The 20046-nt window shown below is 52.1% G+C and overlaps 1 protein-coding gene across 8 annotated transcripts in view; it reads right to left on the bottom strand.

Annotated features, from left to right (window-relative positions):
- The window catches only part of PLEC (plectin), a 112544-nt gene that overhangs the window by 9548 nt on the left and 82950 nt on the right, over positions 1–20046 (bottom strand). For all 8 annotated transcript variants that reach the window (XM_027857743.1, XM_027857747.1, XM_027857742.1 and 5 more), the window contains 15 exons: positions 19775–19879; positions 19300–19395; positions 18534–18659; positions 13515–13667; positions 13138–13292; positions 10417–10543; positions 9892–10075; positions 9643–9800; positions 8979–9157; positions 8727–8865; positions 7915–8271; positions 7624–7707; positions 6190–6294; positions 5492–5590; positions 320–3700 (listed from right to left, as the gene is read on the bottom strand). In XM_027857743.1, the coding sequence (XP_027713544.1) occupies positions 320–3700; positions 5492–5590; positions 6190–6294; positions 7624–7707; positions 7915–8271; positions 8727–8865; positions 8979–9157; positions 9643–9800; positions 9892–10075; positions 10417–10543; positions 13138–13292; positions 13515–13667; positions 18534–18659; positions 19300–19395; positions 19775–19879 (5448 nt within the window). The remainder of the gene's footprint in view (positions 1–319; positions 3701–5491; positions 5591–6189; positions 6295–7623; positions 7708–7914; positions 8272–8726; positions 8866–8978; positions 9158–9642; positions 9801–9891; positions 10076–10416; positions 10544–13137; positions 13293–13514; positions 13668–18533; positions 18660–19299; positions 19396–19774; positions 19880–20046) is intronic.

Raw genomic sequence — 20046 nt, 5'->3', positions numbered from 1 at the left:
AGTGGCTTTGAGGACCGAGCTGGACTAACGACAATGACAGTGATAGCTATGAATGGCAGGGGATAGTTGCAGTGGGACTAAAGGGCCAAATGAGAGACACTTACCCTGCCGGAAGTTAACCGTTCCTGTATGGTCAGACAGGGAAGGGGGAGGGGAAGTGGGGGAAGGAGGGGGAAATTTGAAAAAAAAAGGGGGGGTCGATCTGAGTCTTCTCTTAGGAAGTATCTCCCTTAGGGAAACCCAAAGCCTAGCCCTCAGCCTGCTGAGGGCCTTGCCAGCAAGACTTTAACCCCAGAAGAAAGGAGAGAAGCAAAGGTACCTCTTCCGACTTGTGCTGGAGCGTCTCTGCCTCACGCTTTAACTTCTCCTTCTCCCTCTCCAGCTCGGCAATGGCCTCCTTCAGCTTGTCGGCATCCTTGTCACTCTGCTGCCTCTGGATCTCCAGGGTGTGGACCAGCGTCATCTTCTCCCTGGTGGCCAATTCCGTACGATGGAGCTTGTCGCCGATCTCCTCGGCCTGCTTCTTGAACTTCCGGGCGTCCTCCTCCGCCTTGGCCTGCGCCAGGCTCATCTCGGTGACGCGCAGCTTCAGCCGCTCGGCCTCGGCGCTCATCTCCAGCTGGCGGCGGCGCTCGGCTTCTAGCGTCTTCTGGAAGCCTTCGGCCTCCTGCGCGAGGCGCTGCTCCATCTGATCCTTGTCCTCCTGGAGCTTCTTGGCGTGCTCCTGGGCCAGGTCCTTTTGCTTCTGCAGCATCTCCGCCTCGGCCTTCAGCCTGGTGGCCTCCTGCACGGCCTGCATCTTCTCCTTCAGCATCTTCTCGGCCAGCGCCCGCTGCTGGGCCAGGTCCTCCTCGGCCAGCTTGCGGAGCCGCGCGGCTTCCTGGGCTTCCACGCTCAGGCGGGCGGCCTCCTCGGCCACCTGCTTCATCTTCTCCGCCTCCTCCACCAGGAATTTCTGGGTGTTGTCTTTGTCCCTGAGAATCAGCGTCTTGTTCTCCTCCTCGATGCGGGCCTTCAGCTTCGCCAGCTCCTCCATCTGGATCTTCACTTTGAAGAGCTCCTCCTCCACCTGCGTCTTCTGCTTCATGGCGTCGGCCACCTCCTCCTTCAGGCGCTGCAGTTCCTCGTCCAGGATGTCCTTCTGGTGGTCGGTCTCCTCCAGCTGAAGCTTCACCTTGGTCAGTTCCTGCTCCACCTGAGCCTTCTGCCTCAGGGTCTGCTCCGCAAACCTCTTGTGCTTCTCCATCTCTGCATCTGCAGCCTGTTTCTGCCGCAGCGCCGCCTGCTCCGCCTGGGCCCGCTTGGCGGCCTCCAGCTCTGCCTCCTTGCGGAGCTTCTCCGCCGAGGCCTGGGCCTGGGCCTGGGCCTGCGCCTGCTCCTCCGCCTGCTGCTTCAGGCGCTCGGCTTCTTCTACCTGCTGGCGCGACAGGGTGGCCTCGTGCTCCGCCCGCTGCCGGGCCTCCTCGGCTTCCTCGGCAGCTCGCTTGGCCTTCTCTGCCTCCTCCCTCAGCTTGTCCAACATGCTCTGCTCCTGCCGGCGGGTCTGCAGCAGCTCCTGCTCCTTCTGCTGCACGGCAAACACGTGGGCCTTCTCCTCGGCCTGCAGCCGCTTCTGGGCGGCCTCCTCGGCCAGCTGGATCTGCCGTTCGGACTCTTTTTCCGCCAGTTCTTTTTGGCGTTTGGCTTCCTCCACCTTGGCTTTGAGGCGCTCCACCTCCTCCAGAGCCGCCTTCCTCTGCCGGGCGGCCTCCTGCTCTGCGGCCAGGATCTTCTTGACCTTGTCCTCGGCCTCCCGCCGCCGCCGCTCCTCCTCCAGCGCCAGCTGCCGCTGCTTCTCAGCCTCACGCTCAGCCTGCTCCTTGCTCTTCTGGATCTCCTCCGCGCTGCTCTTGATGCGCCCCAGCTCCAGCTCCAGGTCCGTCTTGCCAGCCGAGGCCTTCTCAAAGTTGATCTTGAGGACGCGGATCTCCTCTTCGATGACGCGCCGCTGCTTCAGGGTATCGTCCACCAGGCCCTTCTGGCGCTCCAGCTCAGTCTCAGAGGACTTCTTCAGCAGGGCGATCTTCTCCTCGATGTCAGCCTTGTGCTGGGCCGCCTGCTCCTCCAGCAAGCGCCGCTGATAGGCCTCATCCTCTGCCAGCCGCCGGAGGCGCTCGTTCTCCGCTTCCTTCTCCTTCAGTGCGATCTCTGCCTCCGTCTTGAGCCTCGTGGCCTCGCTGATGGCGGCCAGCTTCTCCTTGAGGATGCGTTCGGCCTCCGCCCGCTGGCGGGCCACGTCCTCCTCTGCCAGCTGCCGCTGCCGCTTGGCCTCTTCTGACAGGGCCCGCAGCCGAGCGGCCTCCTCCGCCAGCTCCCGGAACTTGCTGGCCTCAGCCTCCAGTCGCTGCTTGGACTTCTCGCTGGTGGAGCGTGACTCCTCCTCCGTCTTCGCCTTGCTCTCCAGGAGGATCTCCATTTCCGCTCGCACCTTGGCCAGCTCCTCCTCCACCTCTTTGCGCTTCTGAATGGCCTCGCTCACCTCATTCTTGAGGCGGAAGAGCTCCTCCTCCAGAAGCAGCCGCTGCTGCTCCCCGTTCTCCGTCTCTGCCTTCAGCCGGATCAGCTCCTGCTCCGCCGAGAGCTTCTGCTGGGCCGTGCCCTCCGCCAGCTTCCGTTGCTTCTCCAGCTCCTGCTCCGCCAGCTCCTTCTGCCGCAAGGCCGACTCCTCCGCCTTACTCCTCTTGCGGGCCTCCCGCTCCGCATCTTCTTTCTGTTTCTCGGCCTCCTCTTGCGCAAGAGTCTTCTGGTGGGCGATCTCCTCCGCCTGGAGCCGCATGCGCAGGGCGTCATTGGCTTTTGCCCGCCACTTTTCCAGCTCCCGCTCAGCCTCCTCGCGGAAGCGCTCGGCCTCTGCCTGCTGCTTCTTCAGGCGCTCGGCCTCCTCCTGCAGGTGGGTGACGGTGATGTGCTCCTGCTTCAGGCTAAGCTCGAGCTGGGCCGTCTTCTCCGCAAAGGACATCCGCTTGCTCTGGAGCTCTACCTCTGCGCTCCGCTGGGCCGTCTCCAGGGCCACCTGCACCTGCCGCTCCTTCTCGGCCTCTGCCTGTTTCATGCGCCGCTCTGCCTCCTCGGCCTGCAGGCGCAGCTCCTCCAGGGCCTGCAGGGCCCTCTGCTTCTCTCTGGCGGCCTCCTGCTCAGCCTGGATCTTCAGCCGCAGCTCTTCCTCCGCCTGGCGTTTCTTCTGGCTCTCCTCCTTCACCTGCCGCCGCAGGCGTTCGGCTTCCTCCTGGGCCTGCCTCTTCTGCAGCTCGGCCTCCTCGGCCCGGGCCCGCAGAGCCTGCAGCTCCGACTCAGCGCCACTCTTCTGACGCTCTGTCGTCTCCAGCTGCAGGCGAATCACGCGGATCTCCTCCTCGATCCGCAGACGGTTCCTCTCGGCTTCCGCAACCTGCTGGGCCTTGGCCTTGATTTCCAGGTCCGAGTTCTGCCGGAGCTGCTGCAGCTCCTGCTGGATGTTGAGCTTCTGGTGCTGGGCATCCACGGCGACCACCTCCCGCCGAGCCACCTCCTCCTGCATGCGCCGCTGAAGCTCCTGGGCCTCGCGCTCCGCCTGGGCCTTGGCCTGGGCGTGGGCCTCGGCCAGCTGCCTCTGCTTCTCCAGCTGAGCCTCCACCTCTGCCAGCCGCTGCCTCTCCTCCGCCTTCAGCTTCTCTGCCGCCCTCTGGGAGGGAGGTAGGCAGGGCAGGGCAGTGTGGGGTAGGGAGAGAGGGAAAGAACCACAAAGAAACCAAAGTGAACAGACAGCAGGGAAATCTGCCGCTCGACGACCAAATCAAATGGGGAAAGGAACTGGAAGGCAGACAATGGGGGAGGCAGGGCAGGGGAGACCGAGCCCCATGCCTGGGGCCACACAAGGAGGACACAGCACTGCAACAGTCCACTTAGTACAGCGAGGTGATGGGATGGGAGATGGAAGGGGATGAGATGAACGGATGGGGATCCAGACATGGGAGGACAGCTCTGGGGGTCGACAGGACAGGACTCTCCATCACCAGAGAAAACAACCCACAGATGGAACATGCACCCAGCCCGAGGCAGATGGGAACAGCATGACAGCAGTTTGCACCCCCCCTCCATGCTTCCTGGCCCGGCGGCAGACCGAAGCTTCCTTCCTTCCCCCGCCCTTGCCATAGGATGGACAGACAGAGACTGACGAAAAGCAAAGCACCAACACCACGTGTACGTAAGAGAGAGAGAGAGAGAGAGTGTGTGTGTGTGTGTGTGTGTGTGTGTGTGTGTGTGTGTGTGTGCACATACTGGGAACTTCCTTTCCCATTTTCCCTTTCTTCTAAGTTCTGCTGGGAAAGTGATACTGGGGATATGGGCTGGTCTCCTCTTATCTTCTGCTTCCTGCTTTTTCTGGGGGAAGTGAAGGTCACCATCTATCTGTAAAGGGTCTTGGTGGGTGGCTTTGGAATCACAGAGCAGGTCACAAGGGCTTCCTTAAGCCCTCAGGGAAACAAGCACTGGCTCCTAAAAGACCCTAGGGCAGAGCAGAATGGGGTAGGGGTGCCCCCCTCCCCATCTCCTCCAACCTGCAGCTTTGCTCGACAGCCACCTTCCTTTTCCCAAGTTCAGGCCAAGGTAGGTGCGTCGCTCAGGTGACAGGAGCACAGGCCACCCTGGTGGCTACAGATGAGACAAAGGGTCTTGAGCTGGGAAAACAGCAATCTAGATGGTGGTGAGGGAGGGGAGGGAAGGGAAGGACCTGTGATCGTATGAGGCGTGCTGATGGAGCAAGGGAGGAGAGATCGTTGATGGTACCGAGGAGGTGCTGAGGGGGGAAGGAGAAGGAGAGGGCACTGGAGGCCCCCGTGAGGAGACACCGAGGGAAGGAGTCATGCGTCCAGGGCAGTACCTGCTGCAGAAAGGCCAGAGTCCTCCTGGGTTTTTACCCTCCATTAGATCCCAAACAACACAAACATTCCCCCAGACAAAGCTGCCAAGCGGCGAGTCCAAGAGCAAAACCCAAGAGTTAGAGAGAAGGGAGCACACGGGGAGGGAGGAGGAGGAGGAGGAGAAGGGGAAGGGGGATGCTGAAAAAGAAGAAAGAGGGGAGAGACCCAACAAGCTCCAGCAGGGAAGGGGGCCTAGGGAGCACTGCAGCCTGGGTGAGGGAGGAAGAGATGGCGGGAGGCAGCATCTGAGCATGAAGAAGGGGGCTGTACTAAGTGTGTCTGAGAAGTGCTTCCCATTCTTCCCACCAGAGCCAGGCTGGGGGATTCAGGGCAGGGGGAAGACCTGAGGAGCAAGGAACCCACTAAGAGGTCCCACTTGGGGGGCTCTTCTCCTCATCTCTTGGCTACATCTCAAGGCCAGAAGGGCAGGGGAGCTGGGGTCAGAGTTAGCAATAGCACATAACTCTCAGGGCGGGACAAGGTTGCTGACTGCTGGGAAGGAAGGCTAGCTGCTCCCTCCCACCCTGGGAAAGTCCCCTCCCCTAAGCCCATACCTCCTCCTCCTCCAGGCGCCGAAGGGTCTCACTGATGAACTTGATGTACTGGCTTGTGAGGGTGGTCAGTTCACTGTAGCGGGTACGAAGATCCACATACTAGAAGAGAACAGAGCCCGGTGACCTTGCTCAGTGTCTGAAGGGCAGCTGTGTCCAGATACGGCCCTCCTTACTGCCACCCCCCCCAACACACTCACACAGTGTGCATATACACACATATGCCACGCATACACATGTACACGTATCCTAGGCACTCAGCAGCCCAGGATGGATACCTGGGGGATGGGGGTGGGGGGCTCAAGCCAGCTGTACCATGGGAGGGTCACTTAATTCATTGGATCACAGATTTGGAGCTGGAAGGGACATTTAGTCCAGCCTCTTCAAGCCACAGATAAGAAAATTGAAGTCCAGAGAGATTTAAATGATTTGTCCAAGGTCATACAGGGCGTAAGAATCGAGACAGGAGTCAAGCTTGGGTCCTTCGATTCCAATTTCACCTTGGGGTAAGGGCGGCTGACCGCTTGGCAGAAGGAGCCAGAAAAAGTCTCCCTTCTTCCCCTACCCTTACCCCCAGGCCCCGGGAAAGCCACCTGAGCCCACCCATCTGGCCTCCGCCTATCCACTCCCACCCCCAAAAGCTCAGCTGGGCCATCAGTTGGTGGAGGGGCCCCCCCACGCATTGCCACACTGGGCCTCACCTCCTGGATGATGCTATCTGACACCGACTGGACCTTGGGTTTCTTGGCCGGGGAGGCCACAGGTTCCACTTGAGCCTTGTACGTCACCAGCTGCAGCTCATAGTCCTGTAGGAGGAAGGAAGATTGTGACTTTCAGGATGACTAGTTCTAGTAGGGAGGGGCCCACCTAGAGTTTCTGTTAGCTCCCTCTCCATTGTGGGAAGTGGGGCTTCCCTAGGTGTTAAAAGTGGCAGAGAGAGCTCTAGGCCTTTGGTCTGCTTCCACTGTCTATGTCCTTCATGCTCACACTGAGTCTGACTGTTTTCAGGCTGGACCCTTCCCATCTGTCCTCAGGATCCTTACGCCCCCATGCCGCAGACTTCTGGCCATTCTGCCAGCCAAGGCAGAATGCGGTGCAGACAGTCTTTGTATGTATAAGGAGGGAAGCATTTCTGTGGCTCTGCTTTTGTTCAAAAAGATCAGAGGAAGATGGAGGAGGATACAGAAATCCTCCAGCGACAACCAGGGCCCTGTCCTAGGCCATCTACAAGGGCTCCAAGCAGACCATGTCCCACATGCATGGTCCCAAACCATATTTTTTTTTCCTTTCTTCTGGGCCTTAGTCCTTGTCTGAGACAGCTAAGTGGCCCAGAGGAAAGAGCACTGGACTTGGAGTCAGGAAGACCTGAATTCAAATTCAGCCTTGGGTACTTAACTAGCTGTGTGAGCCTAAGCAAATCACTTAATCTCTGTCTGCCTCAGTTTTCTTATCTGTAAAATGGGGATAATAATAGCAACTCCCTCCCAGGGATGTTGTGAGGATGAAATGAAATATTTATGAAGTGCCCAACAAAGTGCCTGGCACATAGTAGGTACTTAATAAATGCTTAATTCCTTCCTTCCTTGTCTAAATACTGACTACTTCCCTCCTGAGCTCCTGCAGTCCCTTCAATGACATCTCCTCTCAGGTCCATCCTTATAAATTATCTTTCTCACATCACACCAAATCTCCAAAGGATTTAAATTTCCCTCCTTATCAAGACCAAACACTGAATCAGTTACTTCTAGCCTCCTTCTACCTTGGGGACCATGGATCATAGGGTTATAGATTTAGAACCAGAAGAGATTTTAGAAGGTCATCGAGTCCAAACCCATACACTTTACAGATGAGGAAACTGAGGCACACAATGGTCAGGTGATTTGCCTAGGGACACATAGCTAGTGTCTGAGGCCTTGGTCTTCCTAACTCCAAGTCCAGGGTCCTATCCCCTCCACCATGCTTTCCCTATTGGTCAAAGGAGGGACCTGGTAAGTGTAAGGAGCCAGTGAGAGTAACCCAAGGGCCTACAAGGAACCTATCCACCATAGGTGGTACTCTTGGTCTCCTTCTCAGTGTCTGGGTGAGGGAAAACAGGGGTGCGCGAGGCTCAGAAGCAGGTGTCTTAGAGTCCTCACCTTGATGGCATTAATGTATTGCTTGGCGTACTTCTGACACTCAGCGACTTTCTCTCCATGTCTTTCAATTTCTTCCAGGAGTTTCTGAGAAACCAAAGCCCACTGGGTTCAGTGCTTCTAGGAACAAGGTGACCACACAGCTCTCCCCTAACTCTGAACCCTTCCCCTATCCTCTTTCTAACATGGAATTGTCCACCACAAGTCTCTATGGAATTCCTTACCTTGGCAGGAGAATTGGTAAGCACAGCCCTCCCCGAGCCTCCCCCAACAGTCTCAGACCCCAGTGCTGACCTTTTCCTGCTGAAGCTGCTCACGGACCACCTGGCTGTCAGCCAAGGGCACAGCCTGAATCTGCTCCTGCCGCTGCTTGGCGCTTAGGAGCCAGGCATTCAGGGGCTCCGCGCTCTCACGGTAGTAGCGCAGCTGGCGGCCCAGCTGATCCAGTTCTCGCTGCCGCAAGTCAATCTGGGCCAGCACGGCCTGCCAGCGCTCCAACAGCTGCGTGACCCGCTCCCGCCAGCGCTCCAGCTCTGCATCCCGCTCCCCATGCTTCTGCTGCATCCGCTCGCCCACCTCCTGCGCTGCCCTCAGCTCCTCCTTCAGCTCCGCGAATACAGGCTGCTGGGCTTCCACCTGGGTGCGTAACTTCTGCTCCAGGGAAAGGTGACCATCAGTATGGCCCAAGCCACCTTGGTACCCACTCCCCTCCGTCCCCATCTTCCAACCCGGCCTATTCCCCCTTTATTCATTAGGGCCCAATGGAACAGGCAAGGAAGGGGAGGCCAGGACTCACAGAGGGGGGACATGAGCGCTGTCTTCAAATGCCCGAAGGCCTATAGTGGGGATAGGGGTTAGATTTGATCTACTGGAAGGCAGAATTAGAAACAATGACAGAAGGCCATTCATTTCCTTTCAATGAACCAAGAGCTGTTCAGTAATGGAACAGAATGGGCTGCTCCACTGCATGTCCAAGACAGCTTAGGGAAGGGGGACAGGATTTCTAGATGACGTCAGAAGTCCCTTCCCTTCAAAAGTTTTTTGGCTACGGCCTAGGGTAGGGTAGCTAAGAACCTTGCAGCCCCAGACCAGCTCAGACCCATTACCTTCAACTCTGCCTTGGTGGCCTCCAGCTCTGAGAGATCGGCAGGGACGTTCTGCACATCCTTGAGCTGTTCCTCATAGGTACGCAGCACCTCCTCCGCGCCCTGGGTGCTACGGATCACGAGACTGATGGTCTTGAGCCTGTGAGTAGTGGAGGCCTAGGTAAGACTGGGGGGCAGTCCCAGGAACCTGGGCCCAGAGAGGGAGGACTCCAGTGCCCCTTGAGGAGGCAGGGTAAGAAGTGGGGTACTCACTTTTCCAGGTAGATGGCAGACAGGCTGCGCACCTGGTCCAGCTTGCCCAGAGTCAGGTCTAGTTCAGAGCGAAGGGCAGGGGCTCCAGGTGAGGGCTCAGGCTGGGCAAGCACCTTCTCTGCCTTAGCAGAGAGTTTGGTCACTCCCTGGCCCAGGCCCTCCACCTCTGCCTGTACCTTCTGCAGGGGGACACAGAGAAAGACACAGAGAGATGGGAATGGTGAGAAGGTGGGAAAAGAGACTGAACTACAAACTAGCGGCAAAGGGAGGCAGGCAAACCCAGAGACAGAGAGGGAGATGTACCAGGGGAGGGCAGAAATGGAGACACACAGAAGGACAGAGGTAGAAATTGATAGAGACATAGACACAGACCAAAAGGGAGAAAGACAGAGAACAACAGAAAGAAAACAGAATGTTCATGGCTGAGTCAGTGCCTGGGGACATCCAAGGTCACTGGGGTAGGACCGAGCATAGCCTGGGGAGGGGGGCTGCCTGTCATAAGGTCAGATAGGGAGTAGAGTACCAGGCTAGGGGCAAAGGAGGCAGTGAGGAGGGAGGAAGAGGGAGAGAGGGAGAGAGGAAGGAGGACAAAGAGAGACAGGGAGGGGGAAGAGAAGGGAGAGAAGAAGGCAGGCTGGGTAGGCAGGGGAAGCAGGCACACCACCTGCTGCTCAGTGATACGCTGAGCACACTCGCGGGCAGGCTCCTTCTCTAGCGGCATGCGGAGCCGATGGACAATACGGCCCTCACAGGTCTCTAGTTGGAGACGGATGTCCTTCAGCTCAGAGATATAGCGTTGGCACAGAGACTCTTCCTGTTCCCCTATGGATAGAAAGGCTGGTGTCACATTCCAAGGGCCCCTCACTGACTGGCCCGGCACAGCCGGCTCCTGCGGCAGCCCCAGCCAAGTTACCTTGCTCCAGGTTCTGCAGCAGCTGCTGATAATGGCGCGTACAGGTGCTATAGTCCCGTTCTACCTGCAGTCGGTCCTCAGGTCCAAAGCCACCAGCATCCTGGCTATCCCGAAGGAAGGCCTGGTAATGCATCTCCAGGTTGCGTAAGGCCTGGCGTTGCTCCTCTGGTTTCAGTGTGCGGAACTGGGTGAGAAAGGGGCAGTGAGAGTAAGAGGTGAGGGCAAAAAGTTTTGGGGAGAAGGGCATGAGGATGGGAGGAGACACTGAGGATGAAAATAGTAGGGGAATGAAGATGGGAAGGGATGGTGAAAGTGAGGGGAGCAGCAGGAGACATTGAGGGTGGAGGAGATGGTTTGGGGAGGAATACGGACAGGAGGGGACACTGAAGGTAAGTGGTAGATGAGAGGCAGGTAGACAGAAAAAAGGCGAGGGAAACAGGGATAAGGTGGTAAGGAAGATACTGGAACATCTGAGAGTGGGGGCAAAGAGGCAGCAACTTTGGCACCAGTGGTCTGAGGACTCACCGTTACCAGGGACCAAGAGCGAATCAGCTGGATTTCTCGGGTTAGGCACTGCCAAGCCAAAAGACTCTTCATGTCCACATGTAGCTGGTGCCAAAGGTTCACCAGGGTCTGGTGTAGTCCCTCCAGCCTGCCAGGGACAGGGTGGGGTGGAATGGAGGAGAAAAATGGACAGGGTGGGAGGAGAAATTGGCATCTCTCCTTTCCTTTCTCAGAGCCCTCCCCTCTCTCTTCTTTACAGGTCCACCTCACTTGAATTTCTTAACCCCTTGTCCTACTGTTCATCACATCTTGTCAGATCCCAACCCTGCAATGTCCCCAGTATACACCTGCTTTGTGCCTATTCATGTGCTGCTGGACAGAGATGGAGAAAATCACAAAACCTCACTGACTGGGTCCATTACATTGTGGGGGTCAGGAGCACAGCACTCCCGCAATCTGGAAAATCTATTCAAAATTTTTTAGCCTTCTCTTTGTATCAGAGAAGAAGTCTGACTTATTATGGTAATTAGAAGATAAAATATATTTATATTATGCAATACTATATATGTATACATTTTATGCATTTGAGTTTTTAAACTTTTTCTGTCATCTGCTGGCCTTTGTGTGTCATCTGGGGCTTCTACAAAACTCCCCCAAAATTTTCATTTAATTTCTTATGCTGACTTGTGATATGTCAAAACTGCAATAGGGAAAATCACAATATGGAAGGGATAATGGTACAGATTTACATTATCTAATCTCACCTGGGCCCTCAATACAGCAAGGCAAATATTCCATTCCTCCTTAATCAAATCCCTATTCTCCCTTTCCACAATGGCTGTTCTAAACTTTTTCGTTTCTTTTCAAGCTTACAATGGCACCCCATTAACCCAACCCTCTCGATTGTGGATTTTGCCTTATTTTTCACCAAAATTTGAGACCATTTGTTGAGAGCTCCCTCTTTTTCCCTCCTCCCCCTCATCTCACATCACTCAGACATCTTCTCCCACTATACTTCATGCCTTTATGCCTTTCTTTGTTAAAGCTAACACCTCTACATATATCTTTGACCCCTTCTTTTCTTGTAGATTGACCCTACTATCGTCCCCATTCTCACTAATCTTCAAAGTTCCCCTATCTACTGATGCTTCCCTGAAGCCTGCAAAAACTTTCACGTCTCTACCCATCCTTAAAAGTCCTCCACTGGGTCCTACCATCTCCACTAGTTATCACCCTATATCTCTCTTCCCCTTCAAAACTAGATTCCTTGAGAAAGCAGGCTATAATCAGTGCCTAGACATCTTCTCTTCTCACTCTCTTCTAAACCCCCCCACAATCTGGTTTACATCCTCCTCACTCAATCATTCAGTTGAAACTGCTCTCTTTAAAGTAAGCAGTGACTTCTAAGCTATCAAATCTAATGGCCTTTTCTCAATCCTCATCCCTCTTGGCCTTTCTGTAGCAGGTGACACTATCATTCACCTCTTCTAGGATCTTCTCTTTCTTTGGGTTTTTGGGACACTTCTCTTTCCTATTTCTCCTCTTTCTTGTCTAACCTCTACTTCTCAGTCTCCTTTGTTGGTTCTCTACTCATGGGTGCCCAAGTACCTGTCCTGGACCCTCTTCTCTTCTCCTTCTATTCTGTCCCATGGTTTCTCTTATCATATTTATGCATATGATTCCCAGATCCATAACCAGTCTTAGTCCCTCTCCCGAGTTACAGTCTCGCTGATCCAACTGCCTCTTGAAAATCTTGACCTGGATTTCTCATAGATATGCCAAACACAACATTTCCAAACATAGCTTGTTATCTTTCTCCCAAAACCCTCCCATCCTCTGAACCTCCCTCACACAATCAATAACAGCACTATCATCCCAGTCACCTAGGCTTACAACCTCCTTGCCATCCTCAAAGTCTCCTCAATCTTGCTCACTCCAGAGTCAGTACATTGCCAATGCCAAATCTCGTCACTTCTACCTTCACACATCTCTTGTACGTGTCCCTTTCTCTCCCACCACCCTACTTCTGGCCTTCACCATTGCTAGGCTATTGCAATAGTCTTCCAACTGGTCCTCTCCATTCTACCCTTCATTCAGCTACCAAAGTAATTTTTCTAAGTGTAGGTCTGGTCATGGCACTCCCCACTTCCCCAATCCATTCCCCTAATGAACTCCAGTAGCTCCCATTTACTTCCAGGATCAAATATAAAATCCTCTGGTTAGCATTTAAAGGTCTTCATAACCTGGTGCCCTCCTTACCTTTCTAGTCTTCTTAGACTTATTTTCCTTCACATACTTTACGATCCGGTGATAGTGTCTCTATTGCTCTTCACACATGACACTCCATTTCCTATCTCTACCCATTGACATCGGCTGCCCCCTCACCCCTGCCTCTTAGCTTCCCTGGCTTCCTTCAAGACTCAGCTCGAAGCCTGCCTTCTGCAGGAGGCTTTTCCTGATCTCTTCATGTGTTACTATCTTCCCTCTGATATCACGCACCATCTTCTTTCTCTTTGTCTCTCCCCATACATATATAACACATATTAAAAATAATACACCTTATTTTCATGATCATCTCTTTCATTAGACTGTGAGCTCCTGGAGGGCAGGGACTGTGTTTTTGCCTCTCTGTGTTCCTAGATTTCAGTACAGTTCCTGACACATAGTAAACTCCTAATAAATGCTTAAATGACCTTCCTATCCTTGTGGTGGATGCCACCCTGGGCTACCACACAGCCTTACCTGCTGACTGCATCCTGGGCCTCTTTATTGGGCGGGGGCACAAGGAAGCAGACGGAAGGCAGGACGGCTTCACTGCCACTGCTGTGTACCACCTTCCATTTGGACGGCTGGGCATGACTCACCAGCTGACAAGTATCCCCTTTGTGGACGGTCATCTGCAGGGTACAGGCCAGAGGCCAAGAGAGAAGCAGAATAGGAGGCTAACTGTAATCAGAGCTCAGTCCAAATGATCCCCTTACTGTTCTCCCTGCCCCCAGAACTCTGACCCCTCCCACTTCTCAGAGTCAGCCTTGGGGCCCTCCCAATTTTTCTCTGCCCACAGTAACCCCTAGAGGCCCTCCCTTCCTCACCACAATCCTCCCTGGGGCCCAGCTCACCTCCATCTGCTTGTAGTCACACACAGCTTGCAGAGGTAGCCGGCCCCGAATGGGGTAGGATGGATTACGGGGCTTTAGCTGTACTATGGCCTTGGCCCGCTTGGCCAGGCCCAAAAGATGCCCCTTGTACTCAGAGAGCTGTTCCTTTTCATCCTGGGTAGGAGAAAGGGTTAGAGAATGAGAAGGGAGGGGACGGTTCTGAGGATAGCACCAGCACTCAGGGAACATGAGACCACATCCTTAAAACTTGTCCAGCCCTTAGTGATGACTAGCTGATAACAAGCACAGCACATAGCACGAGCTCTAAGGAAGGTGAAGACAGTCTATGCAGTACAGCCTGATGCCACTGTGGCCTTCCTGAGATTCCCCAGTCCCAGCCCATTCCCATCCTAAGGGGAGAGTTCTATACAGGCTACAGACAGAGGAGACTTCATGAGGATCCAAGTTGAATCAGCATTGTAGAAGCAGGATGGGGGTAAGGGTGCGGTGGGGGGGGGGTGTCCTCTTGTAGGCCTAGCTCCCCCTCGGGAACTGCAACTCCTTGCAAATAGGGACTGAGTAACTCTGTATTTGTATTACTCACTGTATTGTGGATTGACTGGTTGGTTGATTAGGGAAGCAATGACCCACCCCTTACTTTCACTGTGAACTACCTACTGCCAGTACAAAGTCGGTTGGTTCTTTTAAAATTGCCATGACAAGATTCTGGAAAATGACTACCTGAGGGATATGCCCCAGGAACCACCTAGGTGAGCATGCGAGTGCCATTGGGACCCTGAGCTGAGAGCATGGCCTGTATCCCCTAGACGGGCCAACAGCTTTGAGCCACATCCCTCAAAGGGGAAGCAGAAATGGGGTGGACAGTCTATGAGGGGACCCAGGTCTTTGAAAGAGAAAGTCTTTGTCTTAGGGAGAGGTGATAAAAGTCAAACATAAGGTAGAGATGCAGTGTAGCTTAGACCCAGAGTCAGACGACCTGAGATCCCAGTTATTACTAACTACCTATGGGACCACAGCAAGTGATTTAACTTTTCTGGGCCTCACTTTCCTCCTCTGTAAAATGAAGAATACTATGAGAAATGAAGAATATGAGGAGAAGGTTGGGAAGACTTATATGAATTGATGCAGAGTGAAGTAAGCAGAACCAGGAGAAAAATTTACACAATTACCAAGATGTCAATGGTAATATAAAAGGAAAGCACTGAAAGACTTCACAGCTGTGACCTATGTGGGAACTAGCTGTGACTTCAGAGGAATGACAATGAAGGAAATGCCCTGCCTCTTGAAAGAGAGGTGATGGACTACAGAAGCAGAAGGAAGCCCAAATGCGCAGATAAAGCCAACGAATTATTTTGTTTTACTTAAATTATTTGTTATAAGACAGAATGGGGGGGGAGGGCTCTCAGGAGAATCACAGAGGAAAAACATCAATAAAAATAACAAAAAATAAAATCAAAATGTTTTTATTGAAAGAAAAATAAGATAAAATGAGAAGGATGGACTTGTTCAGTTGCTTCAGTGTTGTCTGACTCTTTGTGACCCCATTTGGGGTTTTCTTGGCAAAGATACTAGAATGATTTGTCATTTTCTTCTCCAGCTCATTTTACAGATGAGAAAACTGAAGCAAATAGAACATAAATGACTTGCCCAAGGTCACACAACTAGTAAGTATCTGAGGCTAGATTTGAACCCAGGTCTTCCTGACTCCAGGTCTGGTGTCTTTTCCACTGTGCCACCAACCTACCCTAGGATGGATTAGACAACCTCAAAGGTCCCATCCAGTCTTAAATCTTATGATTTCAATGATGGCACCTGCCATCTAGATAAGGGTTTGGAATAATCAGTGAAAAAATGAGCTCCCTATAAGGCAAGGGTTTAACCTCAACATCTAAATGATGATTTCTATTTTAGGCAACTGAACAGGTCAAAAGGAAACAAGTCCAACGGGTAGAACTCACAGGGGCTGGAACCAGACAGATCTCCTTGGTGACAAGCAAGGGACCAAAGGGGGCTTTAACATCAGTGGAGGATGGCTGCCTATCTGCAAACTGCTAGGGAAGTGCCCTGTCCACCGAGGGGTCAGGGCACCTGGACAGACTAACTGTAACATAGCTTTGGGCTTGAGGAGACAGCTGCCCAGGGCGGAGCTGGGGATGGCAGTTCCAGGAAGGGCTAAGGCTGTATAATGGAGCCAGCCAGAATTAACTTCAGGCTACAAGCCAGATGAGCTCAGTCTAGCATCTAAGTCTGGATGGTGCTGAGGGAATGGAAAAAAGAAGCAGGACGAGGCATCTCAGAAGTTTTGGCCAGCATAAGCTGTGCAAGCTAGAATGAGGCCTCAGACCAGCAAACTCCATTTCTATGCTTTTATATTTTGTTTTATTTTTTTCCCATTCTTTCTTTAAATAAAAATTTTGAAATTTCCCCAAATTGTCTTAGCTAATGTAATGTGGGAAAATACTTGTCTACATTTTAGCCAGTTAAGTGATAGAGAGTTGATGGGGGTTGATGTCTCAAGAACGGTTATGGAAAAGGCCCCAGGTGGAGTAGTTAAACAGAGACATTCAGAGGTGAAAACAAAGGACAGAAAAACTGCAGGTGAGTATTAATTGATGATCCCTTCCTACCTGGAAAGAGCAGAAGCTGTTCTATGGATCATCAGGGTCAAGTGGCCCTCCAGTACCCCCAGTGGACTCCTACGTGCTCCCTTCCTGGTCTCCCACATTCTGTCCCAACCCAGTGGGTGCTTTGGGTTTTCAGGGCTGGTCCAGTTGCTGTTGCTGTTACTGTACTCAGCCTCTGGGGCATTCTGATCCCCTTTCTACCTTAACCAATGGGTGGAAAAACGTTTCTTTCCCCTTGAATTTCAGTTGAGATAAAGAACCATTCTTAGACAGGTCTATAGCCCATTGCTGAGCTGAGGCCAGCAAAGAAAGCTAAGAGAAACAAATTTTGGGGAGAAGAAAAGAAAGGAAGAAGGGAGAGGATGGCTGCTGAGGGCAGATAGGATGATGACAACCGGATGGAGGGAAGGGAATGCTGCTCAACCTTTGTTTTGCTTCTGTTTCCTCTGCCAAGGAGAATGATCTTTGGACTGAAAAAGGATGGAATGAAAATGGCTAATAAGAAGTTGATACCTAAAATAAGGAAGTAGATGGTAAGAGATCTCCTAGCTGACTTGGATGACTTCAGGTCACCAGACCCAGATGAACTATATTCCAAGGTCCTAAAAGACCTGGTAGATGTGATTATGACCCACTGTCAGCAACTTCTGAAAAACTATAGAGAAGGTGAGAGATACCACAGGACTGGAAAAGGATAAATGTAACTGAGTTTCAGAAACGAGAAAAGGATCAACTCTGTAAATTCTAGGTCAATGAACTTGTCTTTGATTTCTGGGAAAATTCTAAGACACTTGAGCTGATTAGTGCACATCTAGAAAAGGAAGCTTAGAAGAGCAAGTCATGCTAAAATAAAGCCAAATAGGATTGGATTGCTATTTGTGCTGCTACAGGGAATACCACACTGACGCAATAATAATAGGAGAGATTGGAATATCAAAGTACCTTAAATCAATAATAACAATACTAATAGCATTGATATAGGGATTTAAGGTTTGCAAGGCACTTAAAAATATTATCTCATTTTATCCTTCCAACAACTCTGTGAGGTCAGTGCTATTATTATCTGCATTTTACAGATGAGAAAATGGAGGCTAAGAAAGATTAAATGATTTGCCCAGGGTCACATAGCTAAGTAAGTATCTGAGGTAGGATTTGAGCTCAGGGCTTCCTGACTCCAAGTTCAGACCTTACTCCAGGAGAGATTAGATAGACAGACAGATAGATAGATAGACAGACAGACAGACAGACAGATAAAAACTCAGCAACTGAAAAAGGAATAATGGTCCCAGAATACAGATAATTAAATATGCCTCCTTCCCTCCTCTCTGCAGAGGCATGGCAGGGGGATGGGGAGAGTGGGGGGGCACACAGGTAGACTACAGATAATAGCTATCGTTTATATAGGGCTTTGAGGTTTGCAAAGTGCTTTCAGCAGATAATCTCATTTTACTACTAATGTAGGATATTTTACATATTGTCAGATATGGTCACTCCCCTGGACATCTCTGCTGAATCATTTGCCTTTTTGCTCCAAACGAGGGCTCGAGGTGGAGAGGGATGGAGGGGGAGCTATTTCTAGAATGAAATGTGACATAAAAACAAAAGGCAATAATGACCCTTATTTAAAATAAAAGCAGGTCTTGCCAGACCAACCTCATTTCCTTTTCTGACAGGTTTACTAGACTGAAATACAATAAGCACAATACAATAAGCACAATTTACCTCAGTTTTGGCAAAGCATTTGATAAAGTCTCTCGTGTTTTTCTTATGGAAAAGATGGTGCCCGACATAGACTCCATGACGGTGCATTTGGGTAGATAAGAACTGATCGAATGGTTAGAGACAAAGGTAGCCATTAAGTATCACTTAGAGGAAGGTCTCCAGTGGAGGGCCAGGAATTTCTGTTTTATCCTCTACTTTTTAACAACTGTATCAAAGTCTTGGATAAAAACACAGATGACATGATGATCAATTGTGTAGATAATACCAGACTGGCAGGGATGACCAACACACTCAATGAGAAGGTGAGGATTTTAAAGTCCCCAACAGACAAGAACGTTGGTGATTAATAAGAGACAACTGAGGAATGAATCTGTAAAAGACTTACACTTTGTTTCAAAAGAATCAGCTTCACAAGTATAAGAGGAGGAAGTTAGAACTAGGAAGCAGTTCATCTGAAAAAACCTAGGGATTTCAGTGTACTGCAAACTTCAAAGGAGTCAGAAGGATGATGAGGCAGCCAACAATGTTGATCTGGTCTTAGGCCGTATACGGTAAGAGAGTGGTATCACTCTATTTGAGCCATCAGGGCTTTTACTGGCCTCTCATGGAAGGTCAAGGGCCAGCCTCCCATAAGGAATGGAGAAGGGCTGCTCCCCACGGCAGGCAGGCTCACCTGGGCATCCTGCAGCAGGTCCTCCAGACGAGTGACAGTGATGGAGCGGTCACAGGTATACTTCCTTCGCATGGTCTCCTGAAGCTTCTGCAGCTGCTCCTCAGCCTCCCGCACATCAGAGAAAAACTAGAGCCAGAAAGAGAGGTCTCAGGTCCGGCAGACTCTCGCTCAAGCAGTGTCTCCCCATTTTTTTCCTGATTTTTCCCATCCCTAGCATGTAGGACAGTGCTGTCCTTGCACAGAATAGTTACCCAATAAATATCTGGGCAGTGGAAAGAGTGTTGGATTTGGAGTCAGGAGAAGCTGGGTTCAAATCTTGACTCAAATCTATGGCTCTCAAAGTCTACCTGTGTGACTCTGGCCTCAGTTTCTTCTTCGTAAAATGGAGGAAGTGACCTCTAAGGTCTCATCCAACTCTAAATTATGACCATCGTGAGCTATCACCAGGCCCAGCTTGCCAAGGATACTTATAACTATGGCCTCCTCAGGGCAAGGAGAGGAAATGTGGCCAAGAGGATAGACTGTTGGACTTGGGAGTCAGGAAAACTTGAATTTAAATCCCATCTCAGACACTTACTAGCAAAATGAGCCTCAGTCTCTTCATCTGCAGAAGGAGGGGGTTGGACTAGATGGTGTGTTCCAGCTCTAAATCTACTATCCCTTAAAGGAGGGAGACTCTGAGATCTCCCAACCGCAGGCAGCTAGCCCTGCGCTCAGAGGGATAACTGGAGCCTGGTTTAGGGGCAGAAGGGGGACTGATTGGTACCTGGAAATAGGCTGTATTTTCCTTCAGATGTGCCTCAAGGCAGCAGCACAATTGTAGCATCCAACTCCACTGGGTCTGTAGGGCAGCCTGGAATGCCTACAACAGCAGCCCAAGGTTACAAGGTGCACAGGTGGCTGTCCCTTGCAATCCTTCCCCCACCTCGTCATCCTGCTGGGCCCCTTTGGTGGGCAGAGCAGAAGGGGAGGTGAGGTAGGTGCCTCACCTTCCCCCCTCCACCTGTTTCATTTTCGTCTCTGCGTCCCCAGTGCCTGGCACAGTGACAGGCACAGAGCAGATGCTTAATAAATGCTCGTTGACGGATCGATAGGTCTCTCCCACTCGGTGCACCCCACTGGAGCTGAGAGTAGAGGCACTTACCTGCTTCCACCGAGGTTTCCTTCCCTTTGACCCCCCTCCCTGCTCTCGCCAGTTTTGCCTGCTGCCCTCCCTTTGTCCCCACCACCTTCCTACCTACCTCCACAGTGGCCTTTCCTGGGTGATCCTCCCGAAGGAGGCGCTCCGCCGTACTCTGGATCTCCTTGACTTTCTTCTCCTTCAGTTCCAGCTCCCGCATCAAGCCCTGGAGGGTTGGAGCAGGCGACCTCAGAGAGCTGCTCTGATGGGGAAACTCGGCCAGCCTGCCCCCCCCCCCCACCTTCCCTGTGCTGGCTCAGAGATGCCCCATCAGCTTCAGAAGAAGCCAAGACCCAGGGGCAGAGGGAGAACTGCAAGGATCCTGGGGGCCAG

This window comes from Vombatus ursinus, unplaced genomic scaffold (assembly GCF_900497805.2).
Source record: "Vombatus ursinus unplaced genomic scaffold, bare-nosed wombat genome assembly UNPS02012319.1, whole genome shotgun sequence".
Taxonomy (NCBI): domain Eukaryota; kingdom Metazoa; phylum Chordata; class Mammalia; order Diprotodontia; family Vombatidae; genus Vombatus; species Vombatus ursinus.
Note: the sequence above shows the minus strand (reverse complement) of the source record. Positions and strands in the feature narration are given on the sequence as shown.